Genomic DNA, 25,691 nt, shown 5'->3' with positions numbered 1-25,691 from the left:
ACGATTTAGCTCAGTTGATCCATTCTCAGACCTTGGGTGAATCAGATTTTCCAGGCACATGCGGAAACGCACGTCAGAGGGAAAAAGGAGAACTGGCAACGCTGTGCCCAGGTCCAGGTTTAGCACTGTAAGCACCGCCACCGGCGGCACCTATCCGACCTAGCCCATTAGCTGCCGGAAGTGTCAGGCGGAGGGTGCCCGGAGCAGCCGGGAGAGGAGCTTAGACAGCTCCGCCCTCACACGCTCCGCGTTCTTCATTGGCCCTGTGAGTTCGAGGCTTGTGACGTCACGCGCGTGCGATTAGCGTGTAAAAGGGGGCGTGTCCCGCCGAGAAGCTGGAGACAAGATGGCGGCGTCCGTGGGGCCAGGTTGTTTGAGGTTGCTGCGCGGAGTTGCGCCGTGGCGGAGCAGGTACAGCTGCTTGGGGACCTGCCGGGGGTGGCCCGGGCCAAACTGGGGTCTGGAGAGAGGAGTTGTTTCTCTGTCGCGGGCTCGCCCTGAGGAGAGCTCGAGTGGAGACGTAGGCACTCACCTTAACCTGGAGCTCTCGAGCAGGTGCGACTGCCGCCGCGTAGGGCGTTCCGCGTCTGGCCTAAGCGCTCTCTCCTTGCCCTTTCCACAAGGGACAAAAAACAAAGATATAAACAGAAAGACCCAACCAGTGAAATAGGCTGTGTGCCCGCCACTTATAGCCGAGGCAGGGCTGGACGCCTCTTTCTCAGGGATTCGTGTTGCTGGGAGGGGCGGCGTGATGTGGGAAGAGCACTGGACTGGGAGTCGGGCGGCTTTCACTTCGTATTCTTGGTCTTTGAAGCGAGAGGGTTGGACTCGGTTATCTCAAAATCGTCCATGATGGAAATGGGGTCTTAGTTACCCTAGTGACTCCCAACTCTTAGGTTGTTAGAGGGGTCATCTAAATCAAGCTCTTTTTGGAGTTAGCAAACTTGAGGCCATGAGAGAGGAAGGGACTTGCTCAGTTTCACCCAGCCAGTTAGTAGCAGAGCCGGGACCCCTACGCGGATACCTCTCTCTCTCTCTCTCAGGCAAGGACCTTTCCCTCAGGCTGCCCACCGTGAGGACATTCATTATTCGAAATAGCTTATGTAAGAACCAGCTTGGGAACATTTGGACTCTCAGAAAATGGATTAAAATGTTGGTAGCTATGACTCAGAGTCTGCTGCTCCGTGTCATTTCAAAGAGCTAAGGTTTGAGAGACACACGGTACTTTTGTGTTTCAGGCAACCTTCATTTTGTCAGCGTTGACCAAAGCTTGCCCTGTAATTTTGGGAAGTAAGGACACTGGTTTCGGACTGAAAGGGAACAGAAACTGTCATTGCCCTGAACACTAAAGCTTCACTCTATTATTAACTACTCAGAAATGGTGTAACTTTCTCAGGAGGGGGCTCTGCAATGTGATGGTAACTGTTAGGATTTGGACAGGAGAGTCTCTGGTTTTAATGTTGTTACCAGGTGTGCTGTTTATGAGTCAGTCGTGAAATCATCTAAAATGTGTCATAAGTTGGAAAGACTAAAAAATGACCCTCCTAAAATTTTTTCTTTTTTTTTTGTTTAACGATGGTGAGGAGGATGTACTATCATTTAAAAAGGGAAAGGGAAGAAAAGTCATAACTTTAGTACCAGTGTAGGTAGATAAGACTGGATTTAGGTGCAAGTTAAGGAGGGTGAGGATTTGGGTACAATAAGAACTCAATTTTCAAAGGTATTACATATCCAGATGGGAACTATATTTAGATGCAAAAAAAACCCCAAAAGAGAACATTTCCATGATTTTTAAGTAAAGCAGTGTCTGTGAGACATATGTTTGAAAACCTCATATTGCAGGGAAGTTTTTCAGTACCTGGGTGATAGGTGACAGGTGAGAGAACAAAAAGAAGGCAATTATGGGTGATAACTTAGGGCCATGTTTCCCAAATTTGTTTGATGAAAAAATGGGGTGGGTGTTTATTAGAAAAAGAGAGTCCCAGGTATATCCCCCAATACTGCCAAATTCAGGTTCAGTAGATGTAGGTTGGGGCTCTGGCAGCTGTGTTCTTTACACGTATCCTGGATGATTCTTAGGTTCAGGCAAGTACATAGTGCCCAAGGAATGGTTGCTTGTGCAAGACTTTCCTTCAGGAATACTTATGACATTCCTACCACTGCCAACTGCAGTGCCAGGGATCGGGAGGGGGAGGGAGAGCAGGGGAAGAGAGAGGAATTAAAAGATATAGTCCTCGTGTTTAAAGAACTTTACAGTTTAGTAGAAGAGTAAGGAAACATTACTAAATAATATGAGATAGAACGTGGAATGAGGCCTTCAAGAGGCCGGCCAGTTCATTTTCAGAACTTTCACAGCTCTAAAAAGCAGGAGAGACACAAGGACTATAGTTAGTGTTACCACCAGGGGTGATGTTAAAAATAATTTAAAACTATGACAGTGTGGACACAAACCATTCAGAGTGGTCACAGACAGTTAATATGGCCATCCCAGTGTGTGCCAGCTGAATATCAACTCTGTTACTTTTCTCTCTCTTTTTTTTTTTTTTTTTTGTGGTACGCGGACCTCTCACTGTTGTGGCCTCTCCCGTTGCGGAGCACAGGCTCTGGGTGCGCAGGCTCAGCGGCCATGGCTCACGGGCCCAGCCACTCCGTGGCATGTGGGATCTTCCTGGACCGGGGCACGAACCCGTGTCCCCTGCATCGGCAGGTGGACTCTCAACCACTGCGCCACCAGGGAAGCCCCTCTGTTACTTTTAATAATAGTAATATGTAATTAGGTGCCAGGGCCTGGGCTTAAGGTTTTATGTGATTGTCTCATTTATTCCTAATGAGGTAGGTCCTGTTTTTACAGGTGGAGAAACTGAGGCTTAGGATTAGTTAAGAAATGCCTTAAGGTCACACAGCTAATTAATAAGTGGCAGGATGGAGATTTGAGCCCCACAATCAGATTTGAGTGCTTAATCCTGGGCTTTAATTACCCGCTTGCAGGAGGCCCACGTGAGTTCACCATGTAGAAGGTACATGTGATTGAACCTAGCCAGCCGTTCATTTCTCTGAAGCTTAATCTCACTGTTGAGATTGAGGTCCAGGGGGAAGACAGACAAACCCCTGCATTTGAGGGGTACAGACAGTAAACAAATGAGTGAATATATATAAAATCTGTTCATTTCGGGTAGTGAGAAGTGTTACAAAGAAAAATAAAGGCAGGTAATTAAGGGGTTAGAGAACGCTCCAGAGGGACAACTTTTGGGCTTGTGGTGAGGAGAAACCAATCAGGAGGAAGCATTTGAGCAGAGAACTGAATGACGAGGGACTGAGCCACCTGGAGTGGTATGTCCAGCAGAGCAAACAGCAATGCAGAGGCGTGAGCGTACAAGGAATGGGGGCAGGTGAGTGAGGAGAAGGGAAGCAGCAGGAGGTCTGAGGGTTCAGCGAGGACCACTTACATAGGGTCTGGTCTTATTTTCTGTTTTGAGAAGGTCACTCTGGCTGTTCTGTGGTGAATGGGACACAGAAGCCAAGCAGGAAGAACAGGCTAGTGCAGTCCTTCAGTGATAGATCTGGTGGCTCAGGCCAGAGTGAGAGTGGTGGCAGAGAAGTAGGCAGATAAGGGTATATTTTGAAGGTAGAGACTTCATGCCTTGTCAGTGGATTGAATGTGGATAGTGAGAAAGAAAGGACTTACAAAGGAGTCCCTAGGGTTTCGACTTGTGCAGCTGGGTGAATGGTGGTGCCTTTTTTCTGAGATGGTATATTAATTATAGCAGTGTTGCTGTGGTAACAGGTAAACTCCAGCATCTCAGTGATTAAACACAGTAAAAGTGTTTGTCTCAATCATGTAAAGTCCCAGTGGGTGCTCCTGATCTGCAGGACAGCAGTGATTTGAGGACCCATCTCCTGACATCTTTAACACATGGCTTCCCAAGGTCTGCATGTTTGCATCGAACAGGCTGAAACGGGACAGCCTGGGAAGCCTGAATGGTTCTTACAGTGGTTAGAACTCAGTTATGTGGCCACACCCTATTGCAAGGGAGGCTGGGAAATGTAGTCTGTTGGGTAGAGGAAGTGGATTTAATAACCATCTGGCTAGTCTCTGCCACAGATGAACAATTCTGAGGGTAGAGCAGGTTGAACGGGAGTGAGGGAGTGTCAGGAATTCTGTTCTGAACAAACTCAGTTTGAGGTGATTCAGAGTGGGGATGTTGGGTAGCCAGGTGGAAATATGGTCCAGAGTTCTTTGAAGGAGCAGCGAGGGAGTCCTCAGTATCTGGCTATTTAAAGCTGCGGGACTGGGTGAACATGTCTGGGGGAGAGCACAGACAGAGAAGAGGTCTGAACCCTGGGCATGGCAGCTGTTTGAAGTTAGGGAGAGGCTGGAGAGGTAGGAAGATCAGGGTCCCAAAGGCTAAATGTGTTTCAAGAAGGAGAAAGTGAATGAAGTCAAAAGATACAACTTATAAAATACCTAAGTCTTGGGGATGTAATGTGCAGCATGGTGACTACAGTTAACAATACTGTATTGTATATTTAAAAGTTGCTAAGAGAGTAGATCTTTTTCATCACAAGAAAAAAGTTTTTGTAAATATGTATGGTGAGGGATGTTAACTAGACTTATTGTGGTGATCCTTTCACAATATATACAAATAGGGAATAATGTTGTACATCTGAAACTAATATAATGTTACATGTCAATTATACCTCAGTGGGGGGAAAAAAAGGAGGAAGGGCTCACCAGGGGCAAATGCTGCTGCGAAGTCACATAACACGAGGTCCAAGAAATATGTGTTGGGGTTGACAACGTGGAAGTTGGTGACCTTGACAAGAGATGACGTGGGAACAAAAGCCTGGTTGAGTGGGATGAAGAGAGAGGGGGAGGGGAGGAAGTGATGACAGGGAACATTGTTCTTTTAAAGAGCCTGCAGTGGGGTGGACAGTGTTTCTGTAAGATTGGAGAAAGTACAACATTTATATGAGGATAGGAATGATCCAGGAATGAAAGACAAGCTGATGCAACTGGGGCGTTTGCCAGGCACTTGTTCCAGGAGCTGGGGCTACAGCAGTGGACGAGAGACCAAGACTCTGTTCTCAGGAAGATCCGTATGCAAACCAGCCACCTGAGTGCCATGCATTGGGTTACAGTGGATAAATGATTATCTCCCACTTGTACTTCCCCCAGCCCACACCCGCCTCCCCACAAAAAAAGCCTTTTCCAACAGTCTGAAAACATTATTTCAGTTAGGAGGTTCAGCAGCAATTCTGGAGCACACAGTATAGCAGTGTGCGCAACACAACAATACAGCCTTTAGTCAGATTTTACACTTCTTGTTCTTATTCCATTTGGAAAGCAGGGTTTTAGGCGCTTAGCTTTTGCAGTGGGAGTGCCCAGTCTAAGAGATGAGCGTTGTTCACTGCTGAAAGAACATTCAGGTACTGCAACACACCCTCCTTTGTGTTAATAACTGTCCATCCATCTGGCCTCTGAGGGGTTGGTGACTGTCATGGTCCCAGGCTTGTTCTCCATACAGACCTTGCTTGCCTGTAGGAGAATCAGATTCGTCATGTTAGCATCATGCTGTGAGAGTGTTGTTAAGTCAAGGAAATTTCATGTGAATAAACGAAGGTGTTTAAATCTGATAAAATCTACAGGATGTCTGTGTGAGACATAACTACTGACTATCCATGAATGTCAGTATCATTGTATGAAAGTCATAAATGCAGTTCTGTTCTCCACAAAAATAGCAGTTTAGACATTTATAAGAGTAAATTTCTGCTTCTCATAAAGGGCTTCAAGGAAAAAAAACACTTACTGACAAGGACATAGTTTCTTTACTTTAGATTTCAGGCCAGTATTTGGGGGAACTGAAGTGCTATCTGAATTGAAGGTGGGGTGTTTGCTTTTTGATTAAGGAGAGAACCAGTTCACTAAAAATTCATTCATGCTTTCCTTGCTGGCCAAGTCACTTATTGCCACTGGGGATATGTCCAGTTTCCCTGGGTGAAGAGGAAACAAAGAAGAGAAACAAAGAATCGGAAATAATATTTTCTTAGAGCTTGAAGCCATGAAAATAGTCATTTTTTTCTCAGAATGCCTGAAAACCCTATTCACTCTTTGAAAGTAGCTTTTGTGGCAAAGTAGCCACAAATATTAATTTTAAAATTCCAAACCAGTTGAGCCTTCCAGACCCAAAGTAGATTAGAATAGTTCAGCCTGGCTTGTGTCATTTTTTTTCCAGGCCAAACATTTAAGTTTAAAATTTCAGGGAATTCACTGGTGGTCCAGTGGTTAGTAGGACTCCACACTTCCAGCTGCAGGGGCCATGGGTTCGATCCTACAAGCGGCAGCGCGGCCAAAAAAAAAAAAAAAAACAGTTTAAAATTTCAACCACTTTATTAGGTTCTTTAATGAGTAGGGGTTAGAGGCTACAAGGCTGTGTATAGCTCTTTGTTTGTGGTGAAGAAATGTATGGCTTTGTGTAAGTGCCACGTTTACTTCTTATTATGCTCTTATACTTAATTAAGAAAAGAGCAACTTTGTGTGTGAAAAAATTTTAGACTTACAGAGAAGTTATAAAAATAGTACAGAGAATTCCCAAATACCCTGTCCTCTGATTCCCCAAATATCAACTATATTTGCTTTGTCATTCTCTCTCCCTTTTTTCTCTTTGTGAGTGTGCGTTTGTATATATTTTTTTCTGAAACACTTGATGCCCCTTTACCTTTAAATATTTGAGCTCTTTTTGTATAAGGACGTTTTCTTACGAAAACCACAGTACAATGGTCAAAGCCAGGAAATTAACATGGACACAATACTATTGTTGAGTCTATAGACTATATTCAAATTTTAGAAGTTGATCCACTAATTTCTTTTTAATTAAAAAAATGTTTAATGCTTCATTTTTGCTTGATTGTAGGCGCCATCACTGTGAAGACATTGCCCTGAGCCATTTCCTTCAGTCCTTAAGGAAGCTGCCTCTCAGAACCTTTTCCACAAGTAAGTAGCCATTAGAGGCAATGCTGGCCTCTCTGCTTCAGTTTGTCAGTGAACTGGGATAAACGCAGCACGTATTTCATAGGGTTGTTGTTAGAATCAGATGGAATTATGCCTGCAAAGTGCTTAGAGTACCTGGCATGTAGGTACCACTGAAGCATTAGCTGCTGTTATCTGATTGTTTTTACTGGCTGTGTAGTATTCTGTCACATGACTGTACTGTTTGGTGTTGGACATTTAAGTTGCTCCTAGTCTTTTCCTATTACAGACAGTTCTGTACTAACATATTTTTGTGCATCCTCAGGATAAATTTTTAGACTTAGAATTACTGGATCAAAAGGTTTATGTAGTTTATAATTTGGTATTTAAGCCAAATTACTCTTCAGAGAAGGTTGTCCCTGTTTACACTCTTCTGAGCAGGATGTGCTCATGAGTACATCAGTTCCCCACACCCTCATCAGCACTGGATTATGAACTTTTTGGATCTTGTAAGCAGTTATTTGAACCTGTACAAAAATGTATATTGTCTTTATTAACTAAATATCCTTTTTATTCTATCATATTGGAGGCTATTTTTGACTGTCCAGTAATCATACCTTGGGAATAAAATGAGATGGTTAATGAGAATAAAGACAAAAGGCTTATTAAGGTAGTTAATAGGGGCACATCTGGGTGTTACTTGTTTAATTAGGACTTGCAGGCTGGAACACATAGGAATCACTTGAAGGGTTCACGGGGAGCCTCAGAAATCAAGCCAGAATCTTGGATCTGCAGAAAAGCTGTGCTTTTTTAAAGTGACAAATGCAGCAGAGAGGCGGTCAGGAGTGGAGGGCACTCTCTGCTTACTACTTCCTGTTGGAGGAGTAAAGTAAGCCTTTGGAAAGCAAGAGAAAGACCTGTAGTTGAAGAAAGGTCCAGTGTAGCAGAAGCATGCAGGAGATTGTGACCAGTCAGCCTAGGGTGCTGGTTCAGTGCAGGTAGGGAGTGTACAACAGTTCTCTCATCACCAAATATTTCAGAAAGAGGAAAAAAAATGTTTCTTGCTTTTTGAAAAGATTTTCTGGTCAGAGGTAGAATATTTAGTTGTTAAGTAGTAAGAGTTCATTAGGAGTAATCAGAAAATGGAGGAAGTTAATGACATCTCTACTTGTTCATTAAAAAAAAGAAACAGCAGGAAATTCCCTGACGGTCCAGTGGTCAGAACTCCGCGCTCTCACTGCTGAGGACCCAGGTTCAATCCCTGGTTGGGGAACTAAAATCCCACAAGCCTCTCGGCACGGCCAAAAAAAAAAAGAAAGAAAGAAAGAAAAAGAAACAGCAACAACCAAAAGGTGGTGGAGGGACAGGGACAAATGGGCAGGATGATTTCCTTCCGTTGGAAGCCAAGGACAGGATGAAGGTTTTGTGCAGGCTGCTGAGAAGTCAGCTCTTGAGATTTTGTTTTAACAATAACTTTATTGAGATACAATTTTCATACCATAACATTCACCCTTTTAAGTATGCAATTCAGTGTTTTTTTTTTGTATACGTACAGAGTTGTACAACCATCAGCACTACCTAATTTTAGAATATTTTCATTCCCTCCTCACCCCCTTCACAATAGTAGCACTTGATCCATTAAACTGTCACTCCCCATTTCTCCCTACCCCTAGTCCCTGGCACCTACTAACCTACTTTATGTCTCTCTAGTATGTTTCCTATACTGGACACTTCATATAAATGGAATCATACAATATGCAGCCTTTTGTGGCTGACGACTTTTACATAATGTATTCAAGGTTCATGTGTAGCATGTGTCAATACTTCATTCCTTTTTTCCTTTTTTTTTTTTTTTTGCGGTACGCGGACCTCTCACTGTTGTGGCCTCTCCCGTTGCGGAGCACAGGCTCTGGACGCGCAAGCTCAGTGGCCATGGCTCACGGGCCCAGCCGCTCCACGGCATGTGGGATCTTCCCAGACCAGGGCACGAACCCGTGTCCCCTGCATCGGCAGGCGGACTCTCAACCACTGCGCCACCAGGGAAGCCCCTTTTTTCCTTTTTTATTATCAATATTCCATTGTATGGATATACCACTTTTTTATTCATTTGTCAGTTGATGGACATTTGGGTTATTTTCACTTTTTGGCTATTATGAATAATGCTGCTGTGGAGCATGTGTGACAAATTTTTGTGTAGATGTATGTTTCACTTCCCTAAGAGCTGAATTGCTAGGTCATGTGGTAATTTTATGTTTAACATTTTGAAGAACTGAAGCCCCATTTTACAATCCATCAGCAGTGTATGCGTGTTCCAGTTTCTCCACATCCTTACCAACACTTATCTGTCTTTTTCATTAAAACCATCCTAGTGGGTGTGAAGTTGTATCTCATCGTGGTTTTGATTTGCATTTCCCTGATTACTAATGATGTATTGGTTTGCTAGGGCTACCGGAACAGAGTACCACAAACTGAGTGGCTTTAACGGTAGAAATTTATTCTCTCACAGTTCTGGAGACTAGAGGTCCAAGATCAAGGTGTCACAGGGCTGCTTCCTTCTGAGGGGTGTGAGGGAGAGCCTCTTGTCTAGCTTCTGATGGATTGCTGGCAATATTTGGCTTTTTTGGCTTGTATTATAGAAGCATCACCCCGATCTCTGCCTTCATCTTCAGATAGCATTCTCCCTGTGTGCATGTCTGTCTCCAAATTTTCTTTTTATTTTTTAATTTATTTTTTTAAAAATTTATTTATTTGTTTTCTGGCTGCGTCGGGTCTTAGTTGCAGCATGCAGGATCCTTCATTGCGGCGCATGGCTCTTCGCTTTGTTGCTGTGCGTGCACAGGCTTCTCTCTAGTTGTGGCGCATGGGCTCAGTAGTTGTGGTGCGTGGGCTTAGTTGCCCTGTGGCATGTGGGATTTTAGTTCCCCGACCAGGGATCGAACTGGTGTCCCCTGCATTGTAAGACAGATTCTTATCCACTGGACTACCAGGGAAGTCCCAAATTTTTCTCTTTTTATAAGCACACTAGTCATATTGGATTAGGGCCCACTGTGCTGACCTTATTTTAACTTGATTACCTCTGTAGAGACCTTTTATCCAAGTAAGGTCACATTCTGAGGTGCTAAGGGTTAGGACTTAAGCATATGAATTTTAGGGGGACATAATTCAACCATAACAGATGTTGAGCATCTTTACATGTGCTTACTGGCCACTCATGTATCTTCTTTGGAGAAATATCTATTCAAATTCTTAGTACCTTTTAAAATTGGACTATTTATCTTTTATCGTTGAATTGTAAGAGCTTATGAGATTTTGCATTTGGAAGAATACTACTGTCCAGTCAGACCTGGGCCTGGATCGTAAAAGTAAAATCAGAGAGCCTGTGTGAGAAATGGTACCTGTCCCAGTCCTGGCCCTGTTGGTAGCCAGCGGGGCAACCTGGATTCGCTTCTTGACCTCTTTGCAATTCAATGTTTTCATCTTAAATTCTGTAATTATGGTGGCAGTTGGGGTGTACTGTAGTGTCACAGGAAAGAAGCTTGTACCTTACTAGATAGAATTTGGAGGCAGCAGGGTCTTTGCAGTGACTCAGGGCTGCACCTCCCTGTCAGATCCATTCCGGGTCCAGTCAGCTTTGCTGAGGGCTTTTCCCAGCCCTCCTATTGGTGCTGTGTTTGCGTGACTCATACCCGTCCCTTTTCCCAGGCTCAAAATTTTCCTGCTTTTTGTTACAGATGCCAGAAAAGTCCACACTGCCCCTGCCCGAACCTTGTCCCTGCTGCGCCCCCTGCTCTTTTTGGTCGCGACGGGTGGCGGGTACGCAGGTTACCGGCAGTATGAGAAGTACCAGGAGCGAGAATGGGAGAAGCTGGGCTTGGAGATCCCGCCCAAACTTGCTGGTCACTGGGAGGTAAGAACAGGATGGAACCACCTTGGGTTCTCATGGAGCACAACTGCCTGTCACTTTGTAAATTGCCCCAAAGTTAAACTGTTTGAAAAAGTGAAATGTGCTTTCTTGGAGCTCACATCTCCAGTGGTTTTAGGGCTGTTACAGAAGTTATACCTTGGGCATCATGTCCGGCTTCCCTCTGTCTCCAGATCCACCCCTGGTCTCCCCAAGGCCTCTGAGTGGAAATTTCCTGCTGTTGAAATTTTCAGAGCTCGTGCCTTATACTCAGGCTGGCGTCCTGACAGTTCACGCCTTCTCAAGTCTGAGGATGAGCTGGAAGGGTTGGACTTTTGTGATGTGGATAAGTTCTCACCAGAGACCAGACTGAAATCATCAAATTCCTTTATCATTACTGCTCAAAATGCTCTCCCCGCAATTGGGCCGTGCAGTTGGGGCGGGCTTTGGTGTCATTGTACCTTGTGTGATACGTAATGAACTGTCTTACTCATCGGTGCTTCCCGAGGCCCAGGATATCTGACTCAGAGCAGACATTCAGTAAATACTGAAATTGAATATAAAGGTGTAAGTTTAAAAATTGCTTTCTTTTTACCCATAATTTAACAAGTGAAATATCTGCAATATCAGTAGACCCTGATAGCTTGGGCAACAGAGGGGGTGAAAGCAGAGACGATGGTATTTGGGATGATGCATTTGGATTTCCCCATGAGCTGCGCCATATCGGTAATCCAGCTCAGCTGCACCCAGCAGCCAGGGTCCCAGTCCTGAAGGCAGGTTCTAACCACGCTCCTAGTAGCTGTGTGGACTTGGACATGTCACTTTCCAAGTTTTCTGTTTTTTGGTTGTATATTACAGAGTCCTTTTTTACAGAATTGTATAGTATGTGAGTCATACTTTTTAAGTACGCTGAACACCGTTTCCCATAACATTGGTGGTTTCCTCTGTAAACATATCCTTCTCCTTCAAACTAGTAAAGTACTTGTTAAGACTGTGATCCATGACCCAACTCAAGTGTTAAACCCAAGCTGGCTTCCCTCTGACCCCAGGCATCTGTCAGGCTGACCCACCTGGTGACATGCCCACCTGCTTTCAGGAAATTCCCACTCATTTCAAAGGTATCCCAAGAGAATCTACATTTGGAAGAAATTTGCTACTTCCTCATTCATAAAAGACTAATGTCGGTAGTTTTTCATAGCATCCACTGTTTATATAATTGGGATTACTGCCGTATATGAGTCAATACCTGAAAAACGATTATTTGTAAAGAGGACAGGGTTGATTAGCTTCTAAGTTCTAGGCTGTGGACAGTGACAGGACGAGCAGAGTGGCCTAATAAAGTGAGAGGTCTGAAGCCCCTGTTGGTAAAGAACTGGGCTTAAGTTAGGTCCTGTTCTTTCGGTGGAGTAAGATGGCTCCTGGGTTTGCAAGTTGGGCAACATTTCATTTATGAAGGGGAATCATCTGGGCTCAGAGTAGACGCTGGAAGATTTCAGGAGAGGCAGCAGGTTGCGGGGGCAGGGCGGGGGGCAGTTCTTGAACGGGCAGATGGGGGCTGGATCTTAGTCCCATCCCCCGCTCCACCTAATCACTGACACCTCATATGAAAAATGAGAGAGTACCCCAGTCTGGCTGATCCTCAGAATTGTTTGGGGAGCTTTAATGATATGGATTCTTTGGTCTCAGCCCTAGAGATTTAGAAAGTTTGGGCAAGGCTCAAGATCTTTGTTTTTACAAGGCCCTGCAGGTGATTCTCATGACAAGTCAGGTTTAGGAATCATGGGCAGATGAGCTGTACGGGTCCCTTCAGGGCTCCATTAGTATGTGGCAGGTGAAAATTTCTGGTGGTGATTTTGCTGGAATATAATCCCTTCCTATCCCTGAAGTCAAGTCTGGCATCACCAGAGCTAAGAAAGAAGACAGATTGGAAGTTACTGCTGAGATGGCCTCTGGGGTCAGTGGCACAGTTGAAGTGACTGGGTGATTTTTTCTTACCAAATAGTGTTTTCTGGGTTTCCAGGAGACAGACATGGGCAGTATAGCCATCCCCACACATGAAGCCTTCCTATTAGCCCCTCTTGGTCAGAGTGCCAGCAGGAAGCCTTTGTCCTTTCCTAGCTTGTGAATTTCTCTTGTTGCAGAGAACCCTCTGGTCTTTCCTCTGTATCAAAACTCTCAAGAGCATGGTTGTAGTACCTTATGTTGAACAGCACCTCACAGTTTTTCTGAACCCTTTTAGTTACAATAGCTCACTGAGGTAGGAAGGGCAGGTGTTAGAGCCATTTTACAAATGGAAAGACTAGTTGGTGGCAGAATAGGTTCCAGAACAGAGGTCTGTCGATGCCAAATGCCGTACTCTTGGAACAGTAAATACCATGTTGCTCATAGAAGGTGCTCTTAGTATAGGAGCTCGACGGTGGCAGTGAGAGATGGAGGGAGGGCTTGCTGTGTATTTGAGGTACCTCCATTCTCTGGGGCTGACTGTTTAAAATGGGAGGTGAATTTGAGTGGCCTGACTTGAACAGTTGTTGTCTGCGATAATGTGACGAGCATTCACATTAGCCACTGCCCCCCACCCCACCCCCAGCACAGCGCTCCTGAAGAATTCATGCTCACATCTTTCCTTCATGTAAATAGAATTTCCTCTTTTTGGTAACAGTTTAGAGGAAACCATAACTCCAAAATCTATGCCGCCTCACTCCCTGCAGGCTGTCTTCTGGGCTGGGGTGGGTGCAACTCTCACGTAGGAGCAGTAAGGAGGGAGGGACAGGGTGTCAGGAGACTTCAGATCTGGGCACCAGCAGCTGCGAGGCCTTGGGTGAGTTGTGTCACCTTGGGGCTTCTGTTTTTACACATTTAAGAAAATGTTTCTAAGATTTTTGCCTGATCTAAGATTCATGTTGCTTTTATGGTAGAAAAGAAGAAAAAAAAAGTTCATGCAGGGACTTCCCTGGTGGCACAGTGGTTAAGAATCCACCTGCCAGTGCAGGGGACACAGGTTCGAGCTCTGGTCCAGGAAGATCCCACATGCCGCGGAGCAACTAAGCCCGTGTGCCACAGCTACTGAGCCTGCGCTCTAGAGCCCGCAAGCCACAACTACTGAGCCCGCGTGCCACAGCTACTGAAGCCTGTGCACCTAGAGCCCGTGCTCCGCAACAAGAGAAGCCACCGCAATGAGAAGCCCACGCACTGCAACGAAGAGTAGCCCCTGCTCGCCACAACTAGAGAAAGCCTGCGTGCAGCAGAGAAGACCCAACGCAGCAATCAATCAATAAATAAATTTATAAAATTAAAAAAAAAAGAGTTCATGCAGTCTGCTGAGTAGAAGTGAAACCTATGTGTTTGCTGCTGTGGGATTAAGGGAATTCTGTAACTAGCAACAAAGTAACCTGTTAAGGAGAGTGGAGTCTCTGGAAGCTTTCAGAAGCATCCAGGTTCCAGTAGCTCCACTCTTTATTTATTTATTTATATATATATATATATATATATATATATATATATATATATATATATATATATATATATATATGGCATCACTTTCCCCAATGTGGAAATAGCTTTGTCCTTTATCTACTTATAAAGATGTGTTCATCTACAAAAAATAAGAAAGTGTTGCAAAATATGTAGACGAAAAGAGTTGATGACCTGTAATCCTACAACCCGCAGGAAACCAGTTAACATTTTGGTGAACATCACCCTTCTAAGCTTTTGGCTCTGTTTAGGAGTATGTATTGTTAAATTAATTTTTATTTTTAATAAGGTAGTTAAAAATTTTTAAATAAAATATGATCATGTGAAAATTCAAATAGTAAAGAAGAGATTACATAAAAATGAGCCTTCCACTCTCCACCCCATCTGCTAATCCCATTCCTGCTCTCCAGAAGCAAGCAAGAATTTTTCATGTTTTTTTTAAATTTATTTGTTTATTTTATTTTTGGCTGCGTTGGGTTTTCATTGCTGTGGGCGGACTTTCTCTAGTTGCAGCGAGCGGGGACTGCTCTTCGTTGTGGTGTGCAGGCTTCTCATTGCAGTGGCTTCTCGTTGCAGAGCACGGGCTCTAGGCACGTGGGCTTCAGTAGTTGCAGCACGCAGCCTCGGTAGTCGTGGTTCACGGGCTCTAGAGCGCAGGCTCAGTAGTTGTGGCGCACGGGCTTAGTTGCTCCGCAGCATGTGCGATCTTCCCAGACCAGGGCTCGAACGCGTGTCCCCTGCATTGGTAGGCGGATTCTTAACCACTGCGCCACCAGGGAAGCCCCAAGCAAGAATTTTTAACATTTCTTGTGTATCTTCCAGAAAGTCTCTCCATACTTACATATTTATTGAAAGTTGATTTAATTTTTTTCCAATTTCATTGAGAAACAATTGATATACATCACTGTATATATGTTTAAGGTGTACAACATGATAACTTGATACATTGTGAAATGATTACCACAATAGGTTCACCTAATATCCATCATCTCATATAGATACAATAAAAAGAAAATAAAGAAGAAAAGAAAAAAGGAAAAAAATGTTTCTCCTTGTGATGAGAACTCTTAGGATTAACTCTCTTAATTTTCCTATATGTTAATACAGCAGTGGTAACTATAGTCATCATGTTGTACATTACATCCCTAGAACTTATTTCTCTTATATCTGGAAGTTTGTACCTTTTGGCCACCTTCCTCTAATTCCCCACTCCCCCTCCTCTTCAGTCTGATCTGTTTTTCTGAGTTTGGTGGGGTTTTTTGTTTTTTTTGTAAGATTCCACATATAAATGAGATCACATGGTATTTGTCTTTTTTTGTCTGAGTCATTCCACTTAGCATAATGCCTTCAAGGTCCATCCATGTTGTCGCAAATGGTAGAATTTCCTTATTTTTTATGGCTGAATAATACTCCATTGTAAATATATACACCATAACTTCTTTATTCATTCATCCCTTGATGGACACTTAAGTTGTTTCCATGTCTTGGCTACTGTAAATAATGCTGCTGTAGTGATTTAATTTCTTTTATTTTTTAATAAATTTATTAATTTATTTTTGGCTGCATTAGGTCTTCGTTGCTGAGCGTGGGCTTTCTCTAGTTGCAGAGAGCAGGGACTACTCTTCGTTGTGGTGTGCCGGCTTCTCATTGTGGTGACTTCTCTTGTTGCAGAGCACAGGCTTTAGGCACGGGCTTCAGTAGTTGTAGCTCGCGGGGTCTAGAGCACAGACTCAGTAGCTGTGGTGCACAGGATTAGTTGCTCTGCGGCATGTGGGATCTTCCCTGACCAGGGCTCAAACCCATGTCCCCTGCATTGGCAGGTGGATTCTTAACCGTTGTGCCACCAGGGAAGCCCTGATTCAATTTCTAAGTCGACTTTACTGAGGTATTGTTTACATGCAATAAAACCCTTTTTAAGCGTATAATTCATTGGTTTTAATAAATGTATAGACTTGTGTAATCACCACCACACTGGAGATAGAAAATATGTATCCCTTTGCAGTCAGTATCCACCCATGGTTCCAGGCAATCACTGATCTGCTTCCTATCACTATAGATGAGATTTTTCTTTTAAGAAATTTTATTTAACTGGAATGTACTCTGTCCTATGTGGTTTATTTCACTGACCATAATGTTGAGGTTCATTCCTCTTTATTGCTGAATAGCATTTCATTGGGTGGATATGCCACAGTTTTTTTTTTGGCTGTGTTGGCTCTTCATTGCTATGCATGGGCTTTCTCTAGTTGCGGTACGCGGGCTTCTCATTGCAGTGTTTTCTCTTATTGCGGAGCACGGGCTCTAGGCACGTGGGCTTCAGTAGTTATGGCACACGGGCTCAGTAGTTGTGGCTCTTGGGCTCTAGAGTGCAGGCTCAGCAGTTGTGGCACACGGGCTTAGTTGTTCTGCAACATGTGGGATCTTCCTGGACCAGGGCTCGAACCCGTGTCCCCTGCATTGGCAGGCGGATTTTTAACCACTGTGCCACCAAGGAAGCCCCACATATTATTTTTAACCCTTCATCTGTTGGTGGACATTTGGGTTGTTTGCATCTTTTGACTATTATGTATAAAGTCTATATGAATATTTGTGTTTAAGTCTTTGTGTAGACATTTGTTTTCATTTCTCTTCTGTAAATACCTAAAAGTACAATTACTATTCATAGGTAACTGTGTATTTATAAGAAACCATTGGGCTTCCCTGGTGGCGCAGTGGTTGAGAGTCCGCCTGCCGATGCAGGGGACACGGGTTCGTGCCCCGGTCCGGGAAGATCCCACATGCCATGGAGCGGCTAGGCCCGTGAGCCACGGCCGCTAAGCCTGCGCGTCCAGAGCCTGTGCTCCGCAACGGGAGAGGCCACAACAGTGAGAGGCCCGCGTAACGCAAAAAAAAAAAAGAAAGAAAAAAAGAAACCACCAAACTGTTTTGAAAGTATTAATAGTTGTTTTACCATTTTGTGTGCCCATTAGCAATATATGAAAATTTCTGTAATCTTATTAAATTCACTTATTCTAGTAGCTTTTTGTAGAAATTTTCATTGAAGACATTCTGTTTTTCATTTTGGAAGTTTCAAGTGGTTCTTTTTTTTTTTTTTTTTTTTTTTTTTTTTGCAGTACGCGGGCCTCTCACTGCTGTGGCCTCTCCCATTGCGGAGCACAGGCTCCAGTCGCACAGGCTCAGCAGCCGTGGCTCACGGCCCCAGCCGCTCCGCGGCATGTGGGATCTTCCCGGACCGGGGCATGAACCCGCGTCCTCTGCATTGGCAGGCGGACTCCCAACCACTGCGCCACCAGGGAAGCCCTGAAGTGGTTCTTTTTTATGTCTTCCATTTCTCTCATTATGATATTTTCCCATAAATCTTTGAGCATATTGTGCTTGTTTATTTAGCCGTCTCAAAGTCCTTTTCTCCTTTTCATCATCTTCTGTCATTTTGGGGTCTATTTCTTTTCTTTTTTTCCAAAAAATAAATTTATTTATTTATTTTTGGCTGCATTGGGTCTTCATTGCTGTGCACGGGCTTTCTCTAGTTGTGGCGAGCAGGGGCTACTCATTGCGGTGGCTTCTCTTGTTGCGGAGCATGGGCTCTAGGTGCGCAGGCTTCAGTAGTTGTGGTGCACGGACTCAGTAGTTGTGGTGCATGGGCTCAGTAGTTGTGGCTCATGGGCTCTAGAGTTCAGGCTCAGTAGTTGTGGCGCACGGGCTTAGTTGCTCCATGGCATGTGGGATCTTCCCGGACCAGCGATGGAACCCATGTTCCCTGTGTTGTATTTTTGGCTGCATTGGGTCTTCATTGCTGCACGCGGGCTTTCTCTAGTTGCGGCAGCGGGGTACTCTTTTGTTGTGGTGTGCAGGCTTCTTGTTGAAGTGGCTTCTCTTGTTGCAGAGCATGGGCTCTAGGTGCACGGGCTTCAGTAGTTGTGGCATATGGGTTCAGCAGTTGTGGCTCATGAGCTCTAGAGCACAGGCTCAGTAGTTGTGGCATACGGTCTTAGTTGCTCTGCGGCATGTGGGATCTTCCTGGACCAGGGCTCGAACCTGTGTCCCCTGCATTGGCAGGCAGATTCTTAACCACTATGCCACCAGTGAAGCCCCATCATACTGTTTTGCAACCATTACCACTATCCGTACCTAGAACTTTTTCATCATCTCAAACAGAAACTTTGTACCTTTTAAATAATATTCCCTAGTCTACCTCCCACCCAGCCCCCTTAAGCACTGTTCTACTCTGTCTCTGTGAAGACTATTCTAGGTACTTCATATTAGTGGAATCATACATTTGTCCTTTGGTGTCTGGCTTATTATTTCACTTACCAGATTTTCAAGATTCATCCATGTTTATAGCATGTTTCAGAGTTTCATTCCTTTTTAAGGCCGAATAGTATTCCATTTTATGGATAGACCACGTTTTGTTTATCATCTATTGATACATAGTGGGTTGTTTCCACTTTGGCTGTTGGAATAGTGGTTCTGTGAGCACTGATGTACAAGTATCTGCTTGAGTCTTTGCTTTCAGTTCTTTTGGGTGTATAACTAGGAGTGGAATTTCTGGATCATATGGTCAGTCTATGTTTAACTTTTTGAGGAACTACCAAACTTTTCCACAGTGGCTGTACCATTTTATATTCCCATTCGCATTGTTTGAGGATTCCACTTTCTCCACATCCTCAACAACAACTTTTTAAAAAAATTTTTTTGAATTTTATTTTATTTATTTATTTATTTATTTTTTGCGGTACGTGGGCCTCTCACTGCCGTGGCCTCTCCCGTTGTGGAGCACAGGCTCCGGATGCGCAGGCCCAGCGGCCATGGCTCACAGGCACAGCCGCTCTGCGGCATGCGGGATCCCCCCGGACCGGGGCACGAACCCACGTCCCCCGCATCCGCAGGCGGACTCCCAACCACTGCGCCACCAGGGAAGCTCTATTTTATTTATTTTTTTATACAGCAGGTTCTTATTAGTCATCAATTTTATACACATCAGTGTATACATGTCAGTCCCAATCACCCAATTCATCATACCACCATCGCCACCGCCCCGCCGCTTTCCCCCCTTGGTGTCCATATGTTTGTTCTCTACATCTGTGTCTCGACTTTTGCTTTGCAAACTGGTTCATCTGTACCATTTTTCTAGGTTCCACATACACGCATTAATATACAATATTTGTTTTTCTCTTTCTGACTTATTTCACTCTGTACGACAGTCTCTAGATCCAGCCACATCTCAACAAATGACCCAATTTCATTCCTTTTTATGGCTGAGTAATATTCCATTGTATATATGTACCACATCTTCTTTATCCATTCGTCTGTCAATGGGCATTTAGGTTGCTTGCATGACCTGGCTGTTGTAAATAGTGCTGCAATGAACATTGGGGTGCATGTGTCTTTGAATTATGGTTTTCTCTGGGTATATGCCCAGTAGTGGGATTGCTGGATCGTATGGTAATTCTATTTTTAGTTTTTTTTAGTCTTTTTTTTGTGTGTGTGTGGTATGCGGGCCTCTCACTGTTGTGGCCTCTCCCGTCGCGGAGCACAGATGCGCAGGCTCAGCGGCCATGGCCCACGGGCCCCACCGCTCTGCGGCATGTGGGATCTTCCAAGACCGGGGCACGAACCCGTGTCCCCTGCATCAGCAGGCGGACTCTCGACCACCGCGCCACCAGGGAAGCCCTATTTTTAGTTTTTTAAGGAACCTCCATACTGTTCTCCATAGTGGCTGTATCAATTTACATTCCCACCAACAGTGCAAGAGGGTTCCCTTTTCTCCACACCCTCTCCAGCATTTGTTGTTTGTAGATTTTCTGATGATGCCCATTCTAACCGGTGTGAGGTGATACCTCATTGTAGTTTTGATTTGCATTTCTCTAATAATTAGTGATGTTGAGCAGGTTTTCATGTGCTTCTTGGCCATCTGTATGTCTTCTTTGGAGAAACGTCTATTTAGGCCTTCTGCCCATTTTTGCATTGGGTTGTTTGTTTTTTTAATATTGAGCTGCATGAGCTGTTTATGTATTTTGGAGATTAATCCTTTGTCCGTTGATTCATTTGCAAATATTTTCTCCCATTCTGAGAGTTGTTTTTTCATCTTGTTTATGGTTTCCTTTGCTGGGCAAAAGCTTTTAAGTTTCATTAGGTCCCATTTGTTTATTTTTGTTTTTATTTCCATTACTCTAGGAGGTGGATCAAAAAAGATCTTGCTGTGATTTATGTCAAAGAGTGTTCTTCCTGTGTTTTCCTCTAAGAGCTTTATAGTGTCTGGTCTTACATTTAGGTCTCTAATCCACCTTTTAATTTATTTTTTATAATAGCCATCCTAATGGGTGTGAAATGGTATCTCATTGAGGTTTGGATTTTCATTTCCTAATGACTAGTGATGTTGAGCATCCTTTCACATGCTTATTGGCTATTTATATATCTTTGGAGAAACGTCTGTTCAAGCCCTTTGTCCATTTAAAAAATATTTATTGGGCTTCCCTGGTGGCGCAGTGGTTGAGAGTCCACCTGCCGATGCAGGGGACACGGGTTCGTGCCCCGGTCTGGGAGGATCCCACATGCCGCGGAGCGGCTGGGCCCGTGAGCCATGGCCGCTGAGCCTGCGCGTCTGGAGCCTGTGCTCCGCAACGGGAGAGGCCACAACAGTGAGAGGCCCGCGTACCGCAAAAAAAAAAATAAATAAAAAATATTTATTTATGTATGTATGTATGTATGTATGTATGTATGTATGGCTGGCTGGCTGGCTGGCTGGCTGGCTGTGTTGGGTCTTCGTTGCTGCACGCGGGCTTTCTCTAGTTATGGCGAGCGGGGGCTACTCTTCGTTGTGGTGCTCAAGCTTCTCATTGCGGTGGCTTCTCTTGCTGCAGAGCACGGGCTCAAGAGCGCAGGCTCAGTAGTTGTGGTGCATGGGCTTCGTTGCTCTGTGTTATGTGGGATCTTTGCGGACCAGGGCTTGACCCTGTGTCCCCTGTATTGGCAGGTGGATTCTTAACCACTGCACCACCAGGGAAGTCCCCCTTTGTCCATTTTTGAATTGTGTGGTTTTTCGTTGCTGAGTTGCAGGAGTTCTTTATTTTTCTGGATACTAGACCCTTATCTGGTATATGTATTTGCAAATATTTTTCTCCCATTCTATGGCTTATCTTTTTACTCTCTTGATCATATCTTTTGATGAAGTCCAATTTATCTATTTATACTTTTATTTCCTGTGTTTCTGGTGTCATATCCAAGAAATCATTTCTGAATCCAGTGTCATGAAGATTTTCTCCTGTTTTCCTCTAAGAATTTTATAGTTTTAAGTCTTATGTTTAGGTCTTTGATCCATTTTGAGATGTTTTTTTATATCGTGTAAGGTTAAGTATCTAACTTCATTCATGGGGATGTGCAGTTTTCCCAGCACATTCCCATTGAATGGTCTTGGCCCCCTTCTGGAAGTCAGTCTCATTCTCTTGTAAATGACAGAGGTGATGTAACGCTCTGACAGAATGTTGGAGAACTGGGAGGACAGTCATGATTCCCAGCCCTTCTCACCTGACGACTTGTTGCATAATCACGGGCTTTATTTTTCACTTGATGTCTGTCTGTTTTTTTTTTAATGGATATACAGTTGACCCTTGAACAATGCGGGGGTTAGGGGCACTGACTCCCCTCCCCCCAGCAACTGAAAATATGCATATAACTTTACAGGCCACTCTCGGTATACGTGGCTTCACATCCTCCAATTATGTAGTACTGTAGTACGTATTTATTGAAAAAAGTCTGCTTATAAGTGAACCTGCGCATTCAAACCTGTGTTGTTCAGGGGTCAGCTACTCCTGTTTTGTATCTTGCCTTTTTTACCTTATACATATTGCTACATATGATGATTTTGCAAGACTTCATGTAACTATATACCTTAAGTGGCTCTACTACCATAGTGGATTCTGGTGCCCCAGTGGTTTTTACCATCGTGATTAACGTTGTAGAGCACATCTTTGCACGTAGGCCTTTTCCTCAGGCTGAATGCCTCAGTGTAGAATTGCTGTCTGAAGGGGTCTGGGCACCTGCACGATTTTTGCTACATGTTTGACGTCTAAAACTATTGTACCCATCTGTAATAGGCATTGTTGGGTATATGAACCACACTGGGTGTTACTGAAACAATTGTCATAGATGAACACCATTCCTCTCTTCTTGAATTTGCTGCTTCATTCAACAAATCTTTGAACTCCTTCCGTATGCCGGGCCCTGTTGAGATGCTGGGGATCCACTGGTAAATAGAGCTAGAGCTCCCATCCTCAGAGAGCTTCCCTCATTAGGGGCTGAGACAGCTGAGAAACAGACGGACACATGGACATGTCTAGTGGTTGAAGGCCGTGGAGAGAACATAGACAGGTAAAGGGCACAGTGTCTCAGGCTGGGGCAGAGCTGGGCTGGGAGCAAGGCAGTCAGGGAAGGAAGGAAGGCCCCCGCTTAGTGCCGTGTGGGCTGAGGGGGCATCTGAGGGGTTGGGAGAGTGGTCCAGGTAGAGGCTTGAGATGGATAGAGAACACTTGTAGCTGTTTAGGGAGAACAAAGAGCCCCTGTGGCTGGAGGCACAGAGGGCAGGAAGGTAGGAGGGCAGGAGGACCCGTGGCACCAGCTCAGCCTGTCCTCTGAGTGCTGAGTGATCTAGGTTCTGATCCAGTCGTCCTGGCTGCTGTGGAGACAGATTAGGGGACCTGTTGGGAGGCTCTGACAGGATCCCAGCAAGAGAAAGTGGTGGCCTGGATCAGAGTGGGGAGCAGTGGAGTTGGGGTGGGGGGGAGGCCCTCGATTCTGGTATTTTTTTTATTGAAGTATAGTTGATGTACAGTATAAGTTACAGGTGTGCAATATAGTGATTCATAATTTTTAAAGGTTAAACTCCTTTTAAGGTTATTATAAACTATTGGCTATATTCCCTATGTTGTACAGTATATTCTTGCAACTTATTTAATTCATTAATTTATTTATTTTTGGCTGCGTTGGGTCTTTGTTGCTGTGTGCGGGCCTTCTCTAGTTGCAGCGAGCGGGGACTACTCTTCATTGCACTGCGCGGGCTTCTCATTCTTCTCATTGCGGTGGCTTCTCTTGTGGCGGAGCGTGGTCTCTAGGCATGTGGGCTTCAGTAGTTGTGGCACGCGGGCTCAGTAGTTGTGGCTTGTGGGCTCTAGAGTGCAGGTTCAGTAGTTGTGGCACACAGGCTTAGTTGCTCCGTGGCATGTGGGATCTTCCCGGACCAGGGCTCGAACCCGTGTCCCCTGCATTGGCAGGCGGATTCTTAACCACTGCGCCACCAGGGAAGTCCTTGTAACTTATTTTATACCTAACAGTTTGTACCTCTTACTCTCCTATCCCAATATTCCTCCCCACCCCCATCCCCCCGCCACTGGTAACCACTAGTTCTCTATATCTGTGAGTCTGCTGCTTTTTTGTTATATTAACTAGTTTGCTGTATTTTTTAGATTCCACATTCGATTCTGGGTATGTTTTGAGGGGAGAGTGGACAGGATGCACTGATGGATTGAGGGGAGAGAGAAATGGAAAATGACTCGTGAGTTTTGACTTGAGTGGATGGAGGGGTGGAGTAGCTCTTTACTGAGAGCAGTGGAGGAAATAGGGAACATCAAGAATCATACCTTAATACAGTTTGTAATTTGCTTTTCTTTAAATGTGAGTCCACTTCAACATTTTCATGTGTTTATTGTCTGTCTATACTGGCTCAGAGTATTTGTAAGTTTAACGTTTAGTCTAAATGGCACGGAACAAGGAATCCACCACACTCCTCCGGCTCTGGTCAGACCAGGAGAACGCCCTGCCCTTAGAACTGGAGCCTCGAGCAGGCTGAGTGCCGGGCATGGAGGAGGGGACGCTTCCACGAGTTTCTTTTCAGGAACTCATGGTGTCCTTCCTGAAAAAGGTCAGGGTTTGGGGTCAAAGAGCCCAGCTACCTTATTTGGGCTACCTGGGCCTGGCGTTTGGCCTCAGTGGGGAGGGTGGTTGCCACCGGGCCTCTTTGGAGAACTGGCTTCAAGGGAGCAGCACTGACTGGAGCTGGAAGGCCACCGCCTGTGCCCGAGCATCGCAGTCTGCGTTTGTGTGGCAGTTGTGATTTCAGATATGCTGTCCTTTTTGTCCCTCTAAGTCAAAGGGGGGAACAGACCTTCATAAGTGCTTCTTACCAAGAGGGGTGGAAGCTGTGTAGCGTCTGTAAGCCCAGGTCGCCAGGTGACCTGGATGGCAGGTGTGTATGGGGGGAGTGCCCAGGTGTGCTACCCCCCTCCCGCCGGGGTTTCCTGCCTGTTCCATGAAGGGTGGCATCTCGTGGCAGATTTCCCTTGGTCTCTGGTGCTTCTGAGGAGTCCTTTTTGCCTTCACGGGTCCTGCGGACAGAGGTGCAGGCGGTGGGGAAGCTGGCCTGGTAGAAAGGGGGGCCCTTTGGGGAAGAAGCCGTCCACGTGTCCCTCCTCCTGCAAACCAAGGAGCTGACTCTGCGGAGATGGGGCCCTAGGCTGCAGAGCGGGCTGTGGTCATCGGAGGGCTGCTGCCGTCAGAGGGCTGTTGCCTGGACAGGAGGGAGGGGTTCGGCTTGGAACTGCCCCACCCGCCTCATGAAGCAGCAGTGGTGGGCGTGATGCTGCCTCAGGGCCAGAGAGGCGCTGTGTGCTCAATGTGGTCTTGAGCTTTTCTCCCTAGTAGTAGAATTTAGAGGTTTTTCTGTGGCTTAAAGCAAAGTCTTCCAGTATTTTATTGTGAACACTTTTGAACAGAGTAGAAAAGTTGAGAGAATTGTTACCCACACACACTGCTTGAGTGACCAGTTATTAATGTTTCCTCGTATCTGCTTTGTCTCTGTGCATATGTACAGACTCTCCTCTGAGCCACTGAAAGTACATAGCAGACATTATAAACTTCAACCCTAAACACTTCAGTCCACATCTGAGCATAATAACGTGGTTTGTTGTTATCTCGTCTGGCCATGGGGTGTGTTAGCACCGCTTCGTTGTTTCTGCCCTCAGTTTAGTATTTTTAAAATGTGAGGTGTGACATTCCAGTTCTGAAAAGGAATAAAGCCAGATCAGCCTGTCAGGTCTCCCACGTCGCTCACCCCTACCCTGTTGATCTGCACTTGGCATTTCCTTCGCTCCACGAGTCCATGACCCTGGACAGTGTAGAACATGTTTTGCATGTTTTTAAACTTCCTGTAATTGTTATAGCTTTATTGTTCCCCTCTGTGAACAGGCTGCTGTTAAATGAGAATGATGTAGGTGTAAATAAATACCTGGTCCTATGCTGGCAGGGGGTGGAGATTCAGTAAGTACTATTTTACCTCTTACCTAATAGGTGTTGAGAAGACAGTTC

General features: G+C 44.9%; 1 protein-coding gene across 4 annotated transcripts in view; it reads left to right on the top strand.

Moving 5' to 3' along the window:
• Positions 1-346: 346 nt before the first annotated feature.
• The window catches only part of PISD (phosphatidylserine decarboxylase), a gene marked incomplete at both ends in the record, with an annotated part of 37,932 nt that continues 12,587 nt past the window's right edge, over positions 347-25,691 (top strand). For 3 of the 4 annotated variants that reach the window (XM_079717025.1, XM_079717024.1, XM_079717027.1), the window contains 3 exons: positions 347-411; positions 6,912-6,991; positions 10,699-10,874. In XM_079717025.1, the coding sequence (XP_079573151.1) occupies positions 347-411; positions 6,912-6,991; positions 10,699-10,874 (321 nt within the window). Of the gene's footprint in view, positions 556-6,911; positions 6,992-10,698; positions 10,875-25,691 lie in introns of all 4 variants that reach the window. The other variant, XM_079717023.1, reaches the window with a different exon arrangement.

This window comes from Hyperoodon ampullatus (genome assembly GCF_949752795.1).
Source record: "Hyperoodon ampullatus genome assembly, chromosome: 13".
Taxonomy (NCBI): Eukaryota; Metazoa; Chordata; class Mammalia; order Artiodactyla; family Ziphiidae; genus Hyperoodon; species Hyperoodon ampullatus.
This window is presented reverse-complemented; position numbering and strand designations above follow the sequence as displayed.